This window comes from Bos indicus, chromosome 18 (assembly GCF_029378745.1).
Source record: "Bos indicus isolate NIAB-ARS_2022 breed Sahiwal x Tharparkar chromosome 18, NIAB-ARS_B.indTharparkar_mat_pri_1.0, whole genome shotgun sequence".
Taxonomy (NCBI): Eukaryota; Metazoa; Chordata; class Mammalia; order Artiodactyla; family Bovidae; genus Bos; species Bos indicus.
In genome coordinates this window covers 61,243,872-61,258,640 of record NC_091777.1, presented here as the reverse complement: position 1 = coordinate 61,258,640, position 14,769 = coordinate 61,243,872, and the positions used below count along the sequence as shown (strand labels likewise).

The following is a 14,769-nucleotide window of genomic DNA, read 5'->3' as shown; positions in this document are numbered from 1 at the left end:
CACCATCTGCAGTGATTTTGGAGCCCCAAAAGATGAAGTCTGACATTATTTCCACTGTTTCCCCATCTATTTTCCATGAAGTGATGGGACCAGATGCCGTGATCTTCGTTTTCGGAATGTTGAACTTTAAGCCAACTTTTTCACTCTCCTCTTTCACTTTCATCAAGAGGTTTTTTGGTTCCTCTTCACTTTCTGCCGTAAGTGTGGTGTCATCTGCATATCTGAGGTTATTGATACTTCTCCCAGCAATCTTGATTCCAGCTTGTGCTTCTTCCAGCCCAGCGTTTCTCATGATGTACTCTGCATAGAAGTTGAATAAGCAGGGTGACAGTATACAGCCTTGAAGTACTCCTTTTCCTATTTGGAACCATTCTGTTGTTCCATGTCCAGTTCTAACTATTGCTTCCTGACCTGCATATAGGTTTCTCAAGAGGCATATCAGGTGTTCTGGTATTCCCATCTCTTTCAGAATTTTCCACAGTTCATTGTGATCCACACAATCAAAGTGTTTGGCATAGTCAATAAAGCAGAAATAGATTTTTTTATGGAGCTCTCTTGCTTTTTCGATGATCTAGTAGATGTTGGCAATTTAATCTCTGGTTCCTCTGCCTTTCCTAAAACCAGGTTGAACATCTGGAAGTTCACGGTTCACGTATTGCTGAAGCCTGGCTTGGAGAATTTTGAGATTACTTTACTAGCGTGTGAGATGAGTGCAACTGTGTGGTAGTTTGAGCATTCTTTGGCATTGCCTTTCTTTGGGATTAGAATGAAAACTGACCTTTTCCAGTCCTGTGGCCACTGCTGAGTTTTCCAAATGTGCTGGCATATTGAGTGCAGCACTTTCACAGCATCATCTTTCAGGATTTGGAATAGCTCCACTGGAATTCCATCACCTCCACTAGCTTTGTTAGTAGTGATGCTTTCTAAGGCCCACTTGACTTCACATTCCAGGATGTCTGGCTGTAGGTCAGTGATCACACCATCGTGATTATCTGGGTCGTGAAGATCTTTTTTGTACAGTTCTTCTGTGTATTCTTGGCACCTCTTCTTAATATCTTCTGCTTCTGTTAGGTCCATACTATTTCTATCCTGTATCGAGCCCATCTTTGCATGAAATGTTCCCTTAGTATCTCTAATTTTCTTGAAGAGATCTCTAGTCTTTCCCATTCTGTTGTTTTTCTCTATTTCTTTGCATTGATTGCTGAGGAAGGCTTTCTTATCTCTCCTTGCTATTCTTTGGAACTCAGCATTCAGATGCTTATATCTTTCCTTTTCTCCTTTGCTTTTCGCTTCTCTTCTTTTCACAGCTATTTGTAAGGTCTCCTCAGACAGCTGTTTTGCTCTTTTGCATTTCTTGTCCATGGGGATGGTCTTGATCTCTGTCTCCTGTACAATGTCACGAACCTCCATCCATACTTCATCAGGCACTCTATCTATCAGGTCTAGTCCCTTAAATCTATTTCTCACTTCCACTGTATAATCATAAGGGATTTGATTTAGGTCATACCTGAATGGTGTAGTGGTTTTCCCTACTTTCTTCAATTTCAGTCTGAATTTGGCAATAAGGAGTTCATGATCTGAGCCACAGTCAGCTCCTGGTCTTGTTTTTGCTGACTGTATAGAGCTTCTCCATCTTTGGCTGTAAAGAATATAATCAATCTGATTTTGATGTTGACCATCTGGTGATGTCCATGTGTAGAGTCTTCTCTTGTGTTGTTGGAAGAGGGTGTTTGCTGTGAAGCCTTTGCCCTGCTTCATTCCATATTCCAAGGCCAAATTTGCCTGTTACTCCAGGTGTTTTTTGACTTCCCACTTTTGCATTCTAGTCCCCTATAATGAAAAGAACATCTTTTTTGGGTGTTAGTTCTAAAAAGTCTTGTAGGTCTTCATAGAACCATTTAACTTCAGCTTCTTCAGTGTTACTGGTTGGGGCATAGACTTGGATTACTGTGATATTGAATGGCTTGCCTTCGAAACAAACAGATCATTCTGTCGTTTTTGAGATTACATCCAAGTACTGCATTTTGGACTCTTTTGTTGACCATCATGGCTTCTCCATTTCTTCTGAGGGATTCCTGCCCGCAGTAGTAGATATAATGGTCATCTGAGTTAAATTCACCCATTCCAGTCCATTTCAGTTTGCTGATTCCTAGAATGTCGACATTCACTCTTGCCATCTCTTGTTTGACCACTTTCAGTTTGCCTTGATTCGTGGACCTGACATTCCAGGTTCCTGTGCAATATTGCTCTTTACAGCATCGGACCTTGCTTCTATCACCAGTCACATCCACAGCTGGGTATTGTTTTTGCTTTGGCTCCATCCTTTCTGGAGTTATTTCTGGAGTTATTTCTCCACTGATCTCCAGTAGCATATTGGGTGCCTACTGATCTGGGGAGTTCCTCTTTCAGTATCCTATCATTTTGCCTTTTCATACTGTTCATGGGGTTCTCAAGGCAAGAATACTGAAGTGGTTTGCCATTCCTTTCTCCAGTGGACTACTTTCTGTTCAGACCTCTCCACCATGACCCACCCGTCTTGGGTGGCCTCACCTAGCATAGCTTAGTTTCATTGAGTTAGACAAGGATGTGGTCCTAGTGTGATTAGATTGACTAGTTTTCTGTGAGTATGGTTTCAGTGTGTCTGCCCTCTGATGCCCTCTTGCAACACCTACCTTCTTACTTGGGTTTCTCTTACCTTGGACGTGGGCTATCTCTTCACGGCTGCTCCAGCAAAGCGCAGCCACTGCTCCTTACCTTGGATGAGGGGTATCTCCTCACCGCCGCCCCTCTTGACCTTGAACGTGGAGTAGCTCCTCTCCGCCCTTCTGCACCCATGCAGCCACCGCTCCTTGGACCTCAGTCATGTGCAAGTCTTTGCAACCCCATGGACTGTAGGTCAAGAGTCTCCTCTGTCCTTGGGATTCTCCAGGCAAGAATACTGGGATAGGTTGCCATTTCCTTCATGTCATCACTTTCTGATTAAATCTGCATCAATATCATTTATTTTTAGATTGAAACATCTAATAAAACATGCTCAAATAAAAACACATGTGGTAAGAAGTGGCCTAAAGAATTAAAGGATTCTAGTATGTCTGAAAATGTTCAGTGTTTCCATTTAATACAACTTAAAGCAAAACTAATCATTAGCTTGCCTGTCTCCTCTTCATTTAGTGGTTCTTGTAGCTTTTAATCGTGCTCCTTCCTCTAAACCATACTTCTTTGTCCTCTCATTTTGTCACATTTTCTGTGCTTGTGGTTTCCGTTCTGCAGGCTGAAGGATCTTAGTTGCTCTTGCTCTGGTGTGTGTCCCCTGGGGGTGAGGTTGGTCCAGAGACTTGTGCCCTTATCCCCTTGAAGGGGATTTTGTTTGATGTTATTGTGACCCAAGCCTGTGCTGGATATCGAGGGGAGCTTCCCCTTTGCTCTGTGGCCGTCACTGCCCTGTCTATGGTGGGGTCTGCTCCCTAGTTGGTGGAACAGAGCCCCCAGATCTGTTTCTGTGATTGTGATCTGTGGTCGAGGCAGGTGGGATTGGAGCACACCCACTGGGAGAGAAGCCACTGAGGATTGCTCCTCTGGGGATGTTCACCTCGGGGTGTGCCCTGTGTGTCACCTTCATGCCTTGTGCGAGCTCTCGTGTGACCCTGGTTGGCACTGCCCTTGGCCCCACCTTAACCATGGGCATGATGGGACATGGCCCTGGTGTCTCTCAGATGTTGTTTTCACCAGGTCACCAGCATAGATCCCCTGAACTCAGGTCCCAGAATTGCATTCATCATGGAGCTGGACCCGCTGTGGTGCAGTAGAGGCAGCTCAGACTCTGGCCTGGCCCTGCCCTCTTGTATATCTGTACAAAGGCTACAGCTGCTAAAGCTACACCTGCCATGACTGGGGAAGCCCTGGTTGTCCATTCAGATGCTCTGTAGGGGTGAAGTTACAAAGCCAGTTGTGGGTATAAAAGCATGGTTTGTGTAGCTGATACAAGAGATTTCAGCTTTTTTTCCTTATTCGGGTTCAGCTGTGCTTTCCCTCCACCTGTACAATTGGCCCACCCACACGTGGCTGTTCCTAAGGCTGTCCCAGAGCACAGGAGTCTATGATATGTGGAGGAAATACATGGTAGAAGATAGTGGATGGAGGCTCAGTAGAGTCCACCTCAGTAGGAGCCCTTCCTAGTGCCTGGTGAGCAGGGGCCAGCACAGAGGGAGAGAGACTGCAATGGGCTTCTTCTTTGGCATCACTCACCAATGGCGCTCTGCGCTATGGTGGTTCAGGCTTCCTCCACATGCATTCCCATGTGTAGACCTACTCCCTCCCTCCCATCTCCTCAGGATGTCTCCTCACAGCCCACAGCAGTCCTCTGCCTGGGTCTGCTCTTCAAACCCCACATTCCAGCACCCAGCCCTTGTCTGCAGCAGTGGACACCCTCTCAGACTGTGGGCAGGGCTGGGGTCAGTACCCTGTGTAGAGGTCTCACTCTGTCCTGCTACCTCTGACTCTTGCCGTGTTCTTTTCCCATAGAAAATGAGGCTTCCCTTCTGTCCCAGCTGGGCTCTCCCCCTCAGTGAGGAGCTTCCCCAGGTGTGGAGACCTCTCCTCTCCTGATCCCCCGAGAGTTGGAAGTCCCATCCCACTTCTTTCCTGTTCCTTTCCCTTGTTTTCTCTTGTCCTACCTGGCAAAGCAGAAATTGTTCTTGTTCCCATTCTTGTTCTTTTAGATTTCCAAGGGCCTCTGCTAGTGTTCAGCTGCGATCTGTGCATTTTGTTCCATTTCTGATGTATTTGATTGTGGAGCCATGTCTGCCTAGTCTTCTGGCACCTTGATCCTTCCATCTCTATTTTATTTTTATTCTATCCTATGTTGTTGGTGGTGTTCTATCTTATTTATTTTTTTATTTTTTTAATTTCTAAACAAGTGAAGAGTTCACCAATTTTCTCTAAATCTTTAAGGATGTTCACTGAGAATAGTAGGTAAAATTACTTATTACTTGGTATCTTTCAGCTATGTCTCCACAAGATACCCAGAATTTGATGCCAAAAAATCCAGGGTTAGAAGATTTATCCTCAGAAGCAAACCTACAAATATATGAAAGATTTCACCTCAGAAACTTAAATTTAATGAAAAACTGGGAATATATGAGGGCATATGAAAGACAGAGAGGATATGCACATAAAGAAATTGAGACAGTTACACATAATTCGAACATTACTGCAAAAACATATGAGCAACATGAGTCAAACTGGGAAAAACACCAATTTCAGTCTTCAACATCTGCCAAGAAGTATAAGATTTTAAGAAAAGATTTATGTCATTTTTTGAAACATACATATTCTCTGAAGGGAAACGTGGAAAATTTGGAAGATAATCTAGTCTCCACTGCAAATACTTGTTCAAAAAATTCTCAATATAGGCTTAGATTAAACAAACATTCAAGCGTGTCTGAACACCAGAAATTTAACAATGAGGGGGAAAACCCACAATATAATCAATTTGAGGGATCCGTGAGCAGGGGGTCATTATTCTTCCCCCAAAAGATATTTTTTCTCCATTCCAAGATGTATCATGTTGATAATAATGGAAGAGATATAACCCAACCATCACTGTTCAATACATATCATGATATGGTTAATACAGAACAACTTTCCATGTGTAATAAAATGAGTCAGGCCTTAAGTGAGTGCTCCAGCCCCAATAATTACCAGAGTATTTATGATGGAGTAAGAGGGTATTCAGGCAATGAAACTGGGTGTAAAGTTGAACGAGACTCAAACCTTATGAAATATCAGGGAACTGAATCTTCACAGAAGGATTCTAAAAGTAATAAATGTAGAAATACCTTTTATCAGATATCAGGTCTTCCTCTATGTAAGAGTACTCATACTGGAATGAAGACTTATAACTGTAGTGAATATGGTAAAAATTCTAATCTGTCTTCAGAACTTATTCAAAAGCAGACTATTCAGAATCCACAGAAAGAAAACAAGTGTAGGATATGTGGGAAAGTCTTTAGTAAGTCATCCAATCTAAGTAAACATTGGAAAATCCATACAGGAAGGAAACCTTTCAAATGTACAGATTGTAGCAAAGCGTTTAACTGTCGTTCACGTCTTACTCAACATCAGCGAATTCACACTGGAGAGAAACCTTATAAATGTATAGAATGTGGCAAAGCCTTTATTTACAATTCAAGTCTTATTCAACATCAGCGAATTCATACTGGAGAGAAACCTTATAAATGTACAGAATGTAGCAAAGCGTTTATCCGTCACTCATTTCTTACTCAGCATCAGCGAATGCATACTGCAGAGAAACCTTATAAATGTACGGAATGTGGCAAAGCCTTTAATCGCAACTCAACACTTTCTCAGCATCAGCGAATTCATACTGGAGAAAAACCTTATAAATGTAAAGATTGTGGCAAAGCTTTTATCCGATGTTCATATCTTACTGAACATCAGCGAATTCATACTGGAGAAAAACCTTATAAATGTAAGGACTGTGACAAAGCCTTTATCCGTTGCTCACGTCTTACTGAACATCAGCGAATTCACACTAGGGAGAGACCTAATCATTTTACAGAATGTGGCCAAACCTTTATTCGGAGTTCAACTTTAACTGAACATCATCGAATCCATGCTGGGGAGAAACGATACAAATGTAAAGAATGTGGCAAAACCTTTATTACAAGTTCATATCTTACTAAACATCAGCAAATCCATACTGGGGAGAGACCGTATAAATGTACAGAATGTGGCAAAGCCTTTAATCGGAACTCAAATCTTACTCAACATCAGCGAATTCATACTGGAGAGAAACCTTATAAATGTACAGAATGTGGCAAAGCCTTTAATCAGAACTCAAGTCTTACTCAACATCAGCGAATGCATACTGGAGAGAAACCTTATAAATGTAAAGAATGTGGCAAAGCCTTTAATCACAACTCAATTCTTACTCAACATCAGCGAATTCATACTGGGGAGAGACCTTATCATTGTACAGAATGTGGCCAAACCTTTATTCGAAGTTCAACTCTAACTGCACATCATCGAATCCATACTGGGGAGAAACCATACAAATGTACAGAATGTGGCAAAGCCTTTTATACGAATTCAGATCTTTCTAAACATCACCGAATTCATATGGGGGACAAACGTTATAAATGTACAGAATGTGACAAGGCCTTTATTAACAGTTCTAGTCTTACTAAACATCAGCAAATCCATCCTGGGGAGAGACCATATAAATGTACAGAATGTGGCAAAGCCTTTAATCAGAACTCAATTCTTACTACACATTTGTAAGTTCATACTGGAGAGAAACCTTATAAATGTACACAATGTGGCAAAGCCTTTAGTCATAATGGTCATCTCACTAAACATCTGAAAACACACACTGGAGAGAAACCCTAGTAATGGAACAAGTGATGCCCCCTAAACATGCATCAGAAAACACAAGAGTTTATACAAGAAACCTGTGGAAATGATGTCACAAATATGTAGAAAGGTATTTAATAAAAAATCAAAATTAAATAAATATCAGAGACTACATACTAGAAAGCTTTTCATCAATCCTCTTTTCTGAAGTTTCTATGAAGAAGAATTACTGTAGAGAGCAATCCATAGTTAAAACACATAGAAAATGGATATATTAGCGTGTATCATGAGATGAAGGTTGATGATTCAAAAGTTACAATTATTAGCAATGTATCCTTGTTTATAATCACATGATTTGGATTATTTGAAAACCAAAATGAATGTAATTCAATGCTCAAATAATGCATAATGTTTTTCATTTCTAGTGTGAATGAAAACATAGGTTTTTGATGGTTTATGCTTCAAAAATTAGCCTTTTTATATTGTGTTGAAACCATTTCTCTCTATTCTCCATTAGAAGATGAAGGATACTGTAATGTAAAATGGACAATGACCATCTAAATGGGGGTGTTTGTCATTGATGTGAAATATCCCTGGAGTTGCCATGATGTAAGTGATCATGGAATCTTTCCATGTATTAAAGTAAGACAGAAGGTGGTTCTAAATTTTCAATAGTTATATCACTTGATTTGTAAGCAGAACACAATGACAGTTCACTGCAATATTGATATATGTTTATAATATCAACACAAGTCATGAATATTACTTGACAATGTTAGGACAGCTTCTGTGATAACCTAGAAATGTATTAGAAACCCTTCCTGGAAAAGGCATGTAACTAGTGTATATCATGTTTACTAAGTGTTTCCTAGGCTTTGTTTTGTAAGCAGTAAAAATCACAATCTTTATATCATTATATGAGAAAATGAATATCTTTCTTTGTACTTCTCATCTGTATGTAATTTGTAAAAGGTTTTATTTCAACTATGTGTGAAATTAATACATGGTTATTAATAAAAGTGAATGGTTTTTAGGGTTTCAGTTGATTGTAATGAATGAAGTGTTTAATCTACCACCACCATTAACCTCTCCCACCTTATTTAAGGTTGTAGTGAAGAGACCATAAAGTATTTGGTAGCACAGAGAGATGGGATATGTGGAAATTAGTTTACTTGCTGGCTTTAAACCTTTCGTACCTTCATATAGTTTCCATCATTTCTATGTTGTATCTCCTCTCCCATTTTGTAGCTACTCAGACAGTGATGATTCTAAAAGGATTATACAGAGTATTGTTGTATACAATACAGAGCTTTGTTGACAGTTTCCCTGAGCTGCTCCTTGATTTTGCTGCCTCAGCATCTGACTGGGGAGCAGGCAGCCTGCAGGTCCTTGAACTCACACCAGTCAGTCCTGTGAGCACCTGCACTAGGTGACCCCTTCCTTGAGATCAGCGGTTTTGTGGAACCTCAGGTTCTACTTCACAGGCCCCCTTCAATGACACCCTGACAAAGCTCACCAGAATCCTGCTTGTCTTGGTTTGAATGGAGAAATCCACACTCAGCCTGGGGAACCCAGAGCACTTCACCCAGGGTCATGTATAAAGGCTGAACCCCAAGTACTTTCTCTGCCTGATTCTAGCTTTGACCTCTCTCAGAAATTCCCCCTTAAATCCTCCCCTACAGAGAGGTCTCAGGTGTGGTGAGTGTGAGGACTTGACCTCAGGGCTCCTGAATGTGGGTTTGGGGGAAGAAACATCAGAAAAAACAGGGAACTTGCTAAAGACTCATTTCATGGCCCCACTGTAGACCTGCAGAGTCATATCCTCTTAGAGTGGGGACCTGAACTCCAGGGATTTCTATTCACTGAAATGGTTCAGAAAGAATCTTTAGCCAAGTGGTGTCCATCAGGATCATGTGGCCAATGGTAAGCCACCAGTGCCCTCCCCACAGAGTTCTCTCTTGGTCCTGTGGAGCATCAGTGTGCTTTGTAGGAAGTGCTCCAGGGGATTCTAAGGGGAGGCCCGGGTTCAGGGTGTGGCTTCTGGTCAATTTGTGAGAGCTGAGGCCTGGCTTCAGTCCAAGGAGAAGCCGCAGGGTTGATCTAGCTGGATTTGGACCAGGGAAGTCAGTCAGCTCATGTCATCTGTGTGAGCAGAGGTTTAGGAGCTCTCTAATAAAAGAACAATCAAGAAATAAGTTCACAGGCTGGTCTCCAAGTAGGACGTGATTGCTCCTGAATCTCTCCTGAGACAGAGGACAGGAGAGGTCGGTCTTCTCAGCTTTTCAAGGTCCTTCTGTCTGTAGGTGCAATGGTTGCAGGTTAAAGAGCTGTGTTGATGCTCTCAACGGTATTTTCTCAAAACTCAGATGTGCATTTGCAGCATAACATCCCCAGAGATGATGCAGAGCAGGAGGAAGAAGAGGAGGAAATGGCAGCTTCTCAGGTAAATATCCTGTCCCGGGTCTGGGGCTGTGTCTGCTTTTCCTCCTGAAATGCCCGAATGAGAATCTGCAAGCCTTTAGTTCTCTGCTCCTAATTTTTCTGCCTGGGGTGTTTGTTATCATCTTATTTTCTTCCTTTTCTTCTTATAATAGTGAAGACCTGCCCTTTAGACTACTTCTTGTGTCCCAGAGCCTTTGCTCCATTGTCTGTATCCTGACTTTCTGTGGAGCATGATGAATTCTTAACATGAATTAGTGACTTTCAACTGTTGAAAATACTCTGTGACAGCCAACAAGGGGAGTCATTCCTATCCTAACTCCTAATTGGTATATAGTTTTGTGTTGGGATTTTAGGGAAGTTGGGAAATGCAGTGATGACTTAACATTTGGATGCAATTCGAATCCTTAGAACAGAGTTCAGTTCAGTCGCTCAGTCATGTCTGACTCTTTGCAACCCCATGGACTGCAGCATACCAGGCCTCCCTGTCCATCACCAACTCCCAGAGTTTACTCACGCTCATGTCCATTGAGTGGGTGATGCCATCCAACCATCTCATCCTCTGTTGTCCCCTTCTCCTGCCTTCAATCTTTCCCAGCATCAGGATCTTTTCTGATGAGTTAGTTCTTCGCATCAGGTGGCCAAAATATTGAAGCTTCAGCTTCAGCATCATTACTTCCAATGTATATTCAGGACTGATTTCCTTTAGGATGGACCAGTTGAATCTCCTTGCTGTCCAAGGGACTCTCAAGAGTCTTCTCCAACACCACAGTTCAAAAGCATCAGTTCTTCAGCACTCAGCTTTCTTTATAGTCCAACTCTCACATCCATACACGAGTACTGGAAAACCATAGCTTTGACTAGATGGACCTTTGTTGGCAAAGTAGTGTCTGTGCTTTTTAACAAGCTGTCTAGGTTGGTCATAACTTTTCTTCCAAGGAGCAAGCCTCTTTTAATTTCATGGCTGCAGTCACCATCTGCTGTGATTTCAGAGCCCCCCAAAATTAAGTCTGTCACTGTTTCTGCACCGAGCCCCACAGTGGGCCCTGAGTCCATCTTTAAGGTCCTCTTGGCACAGCAAGAGTCCCTTGGACAGCAAGCCTTACTCCTCTGTCCACTAGGTATACCAAGGAAGAAGATCAAAGGGCTCTCAACGAGGGAGGAATAAGAGAAAAGGAGGGCTGGTGGAAACTCACAGACCAACGACTCTTTGTCTCCAGCAATATAGAAATCCAGCTGGCACAACAACATCAGGAGAAAACTTGTTTAGGAAAAACTGCTGGAGAGCTTACTGAGCTGCTACTATTTCGTTTCTAAGCTCCCAGCCCTGTGTGTTCAGATCAGTCCTAGCTGTGTGACTTGTGCTCAGAACAACGCCAGCCAAGGACCAAGACCCAACCCAGAGGTACTGACAGTTGGGACACTGCCCTTTGAAGATCTAGAAGTGGACTTTACTGAAGTCAAGCCCTACAGGGGCTATAAGTATTTCCTGGTGGTAGTGTACACCTACTCGGGATGGGCTGAAGCCTACCCCATGTGCACTGAACAGGTACGAGAACTGGCCAAGGCCCTGTGAAGAGACATTATCCAGAGATATGGGCTGCCTCTCTGCATAAGGTCTGACAATGGGTCAGCTTTGTGTCTCAAATAATCCAAACTTTATCCTGGACACTGGGACTAAAATGGAAGCTTCACACTGCTTACAGGCCTCAGAGCTCAGGGAAAGTTGAATGTATGAATTGTACCCTTAGGACTACATTAGCTAAACTCTGTCAGGAGACCAGTTATCTTGGGTCGACATGTTACCCCCAAGGCTTACTCCAAGCCTGATGCACCCTGTGTCCTCAGGCTATTCTCCCTTTTAGATCTTATATGGGAGAAAACCCCCAGTGATAGGAAAACTCAAGGGAAACCCCCAACAATTAGCTGAACTGGAGATGTCCCGACACCTCCAGATCCAGGGAAAAGTCTTCCATCATATCACCTGAGAAACCTTAGAAAGGACATCCATTCCTTTGGGTAATTGGGTTCATCCCAATCAGCCAGCAGATGAGGTATGGGTTAAAGATTGGGAAAAGGAACCATGTTAGCCAGTTGGGACAGGCCCTCACACGGTTGTCCTGGCAACCCCTACTGCTCTTAAAGTTACAGGCGTCATCCCTTGGATTCACCACACTAGAGTCAAGAAGGCAGTGGCTTCCTGTAATGAGGACACCTGAAAAACAGTTAGCGACCCCGGAAATCCCATCAAGGTCTGGTTCCATAAACAATGGCCCTCACCCACAAAAGACGCTGAGCTCTGCTCTAGTCACTCCAGAAACTTGAGGATTCTTCAGCCTTGCTCCAGCCACACTCTGGCAGCTGGCTGGTCAAAGCACGGTGGAAGCTTGATGATCTGGCTATCAAGATATCAATGGATTTTTATTGTCAACCCTGGCCTCTATCCCTGATTGGTATTATTGCAGTGCTCTTCACTACAAGGCTAGCATCAGTCGCACCCCAGGACTGGGATTTGGGTCAGAAGCTGCGGTTAGCTGTCTGGTATCTCACTGTACTGGGAAGCCTCATTCTAATTAGATGTTTCTTATGATCAATTCTCCCTACTATGTAAATCGCTCACAGTATACCTGACACCTCCCCACTTCATGAATCTAGGAAGATGGTATGAAAGAATTTATTTGCAGGGCAGCAATGGAGAAACAGACATAGAGAATACACTTATGGACATGGGGAAAGGGGAGGAGAGGGTGAGATGTATAGAGAGAGTAACATGGAAACTTACATTACCACATGTAAAATAGGTAGCCAGTGAGAATTTGCTGAATGTCTCAGGAAACTCAAATAGGGGCTCTGTACCAACTTACAGGGATGCAGTGGGGGAGGGAGATGGGAGGAATGTTCAAGAGGGAGGGGATATATGTATACCTATGGCTGATTCATGTTGAGGTTTGACAGAATAAAATTCTGTAAATCAATTACCCTTCAATTAAAAAATAAAAATTTAAAATATTAAAAAAATTTTTTGACAAATTTTGTTTTTCAAATGCATTCTAAGCTTTTTACTTGCTTGGTGACAGAAATACTAATTGGTTTTTTGACAGGAATTGCATAAACATCTACCAGTCATGGAAGATTATAACCTAAACTATGATACTTAGAAATAACAATGTGTGGTAAACTGATGTGACATAAAAAATAAACATGACTAATTCCCAATCATAAACTGATCTGTTAATTAATGTGACATTAAAAGTATTAAGTGGAAGTCAAGGTTTCTGAAACATTAATATATCACATTTAAAGAAAATGACATATCGAAAAAGTGATTTTTACTTTGTAAAATATAGTTATACAACTATAAATTTTGAGAATATTTTCAAATCAGAGAATAGGACACACTATGCTTTTATGCCTGATAGCCTCCATCTGAAACCCATTTCTGAAGTTTCTTTTGGAAAATGGTCTGACCCAAATCAGATGTTTTCAATAGGAAACAATGTCTCTGTTAAGCACTTTATAAATTCCACAGTTAGAGAAGGTATTTCTACCACTTCCTGGTAGCTCAGATGGTAGAGAACCTGCCTACAATACAGGAGACCAGGGTTTGATCCCTTGGTCGGAAAGATCCTCTGGAGAAGGAAATGGCTACCCACTCTACTATTCTTGCCTGGAGACTTTCATGGATAGATGAGCCTGGCTGGCTACAGTCCATGGCACTGCAAAGAGTCAGACACGACTGATGGACTAAGCACACAATTGTCAACTGTATACACTGTTTCTATAAAAGATCATTCCTATAGATTTATTTTTATTAATCATGGAGGTGCTCTTGGCACACATATAGTAACCCTAGAAATGTATGATTTCTGTAAGGTACTCTATGATTTCACATATATCTCTGCAACTCCTGTCATTAGTTACATTAAACACCAGGTTTCATATCGCTTGGATTCTACAATAACAACCACTGTCACAAAAATTATACTGTGATTTCCTTGGTGGTCCAGCGACTAAGGCAGCTCACTCTCAATGCTAGCTGCAGAGAGGGCGAGGGTGCGGGGAGGGGGGGGGGGGGCGGGGGGGCGTTGTTGGGATTGGGGGGAGGTGCCTAGGTTTGATCCCTGATCAGGGAACTAGATCCCATATGCCACAAGTAAGATCCAGTACAGCCAAATAAATATTTTTCAAAAAGAATTACACTAAGATACACTAGGAAGCATTGGCAGCTGACATCTGGTAGCACCTAATCTCTCTTTAATAGCTCCATTTAATTTTTGAATTATTCCTCCTTCCAGTGCTGCTTTGGCACTAGATTATTTTGACCCAAAAGACTTCCTTTTTCCTGTATGGTCATCAACCCAGACTCCCTGAAGCACCTGTTTTTTGCAGATTCTCGCTCTCAGGCTGGAACAGAAAACACTCACTTGATGTCCTCGCATTGCCCAGACACTAGATTCAGGGTGCTGGTCATGGCAAGCTGCTCCTGTGACAAGGAGGGAGGCAGCCAGACCCCTAGATATGGGTTTGTGATTGTGTACCTCACGTCCCCTCAGAACTGCAATTATCTTTACACCTGTAGCTGCGATGTGAGACAGGCTTGGGGAACTGAGATTGTTTGTGAAAACCTTTATTGCTCAGTTGCTAATGAAAAAACAACAATTAAAAGTTTGTACCGATCATCTCCAAAGGGACTCTTGAAATGCTTGAGGAAGGTTCTAGTCCCTTTGGTCCCTAGAGACAGACAGGGACTCACATGGAAGCAGTAGTAAATACTGAGGTCTGACAAAGGAAGGGAATTCATGTGTCGGCTTGTATAGTTTGTATCCATGAGACGTGTTTCTACCAAAAATGAGTTATTTTCATGAGTAGAGAAATGGAGCCAAAGCACCTGCGAGGGATTTTCAAGAATTTCTCCATCTGTCATTTTACAAAGGTGAAATTTTCATACCTCATTGT

General features: G+C 42.3%; 1 protein-coding gene across 1 annotated transcript; it reads left to right on the top strand.

The window, feature by feature from the left end:
• The first annotated feature begins 3,437 nt into the window (after positions 1 to 3,437).
• LOC109572033 (zinc finger protein 665-like) lies at positions 3,438 to 8,427 on the top strand. The gene has a single exon (XM_019978561.2). The coding sequence runs from the start codon at positions 5,005 to 5,007 to the stop codon at positions 7,300 to 7,302; it is 2,298 nt and encodes a 765-aa protein (XP_019834120.2). The 5' UTR covers positions 3,438 to 5,004; the 3' UTR covers positions 7,303 to 8,427.
• The last annotated feature ends 6,342 nt before the right edge of the window (positions 8,428 to 14,769 follow it).

Excerpts from the sequence above, each read along its gene's own strand:
- LOC109572033 (XM_019978561.2), top strand. The coding sequence starts at position 5,005 with ATGTCTCCACAAGATACCCAGAATTTGATGCCAAAAAATCCAGGGTTA.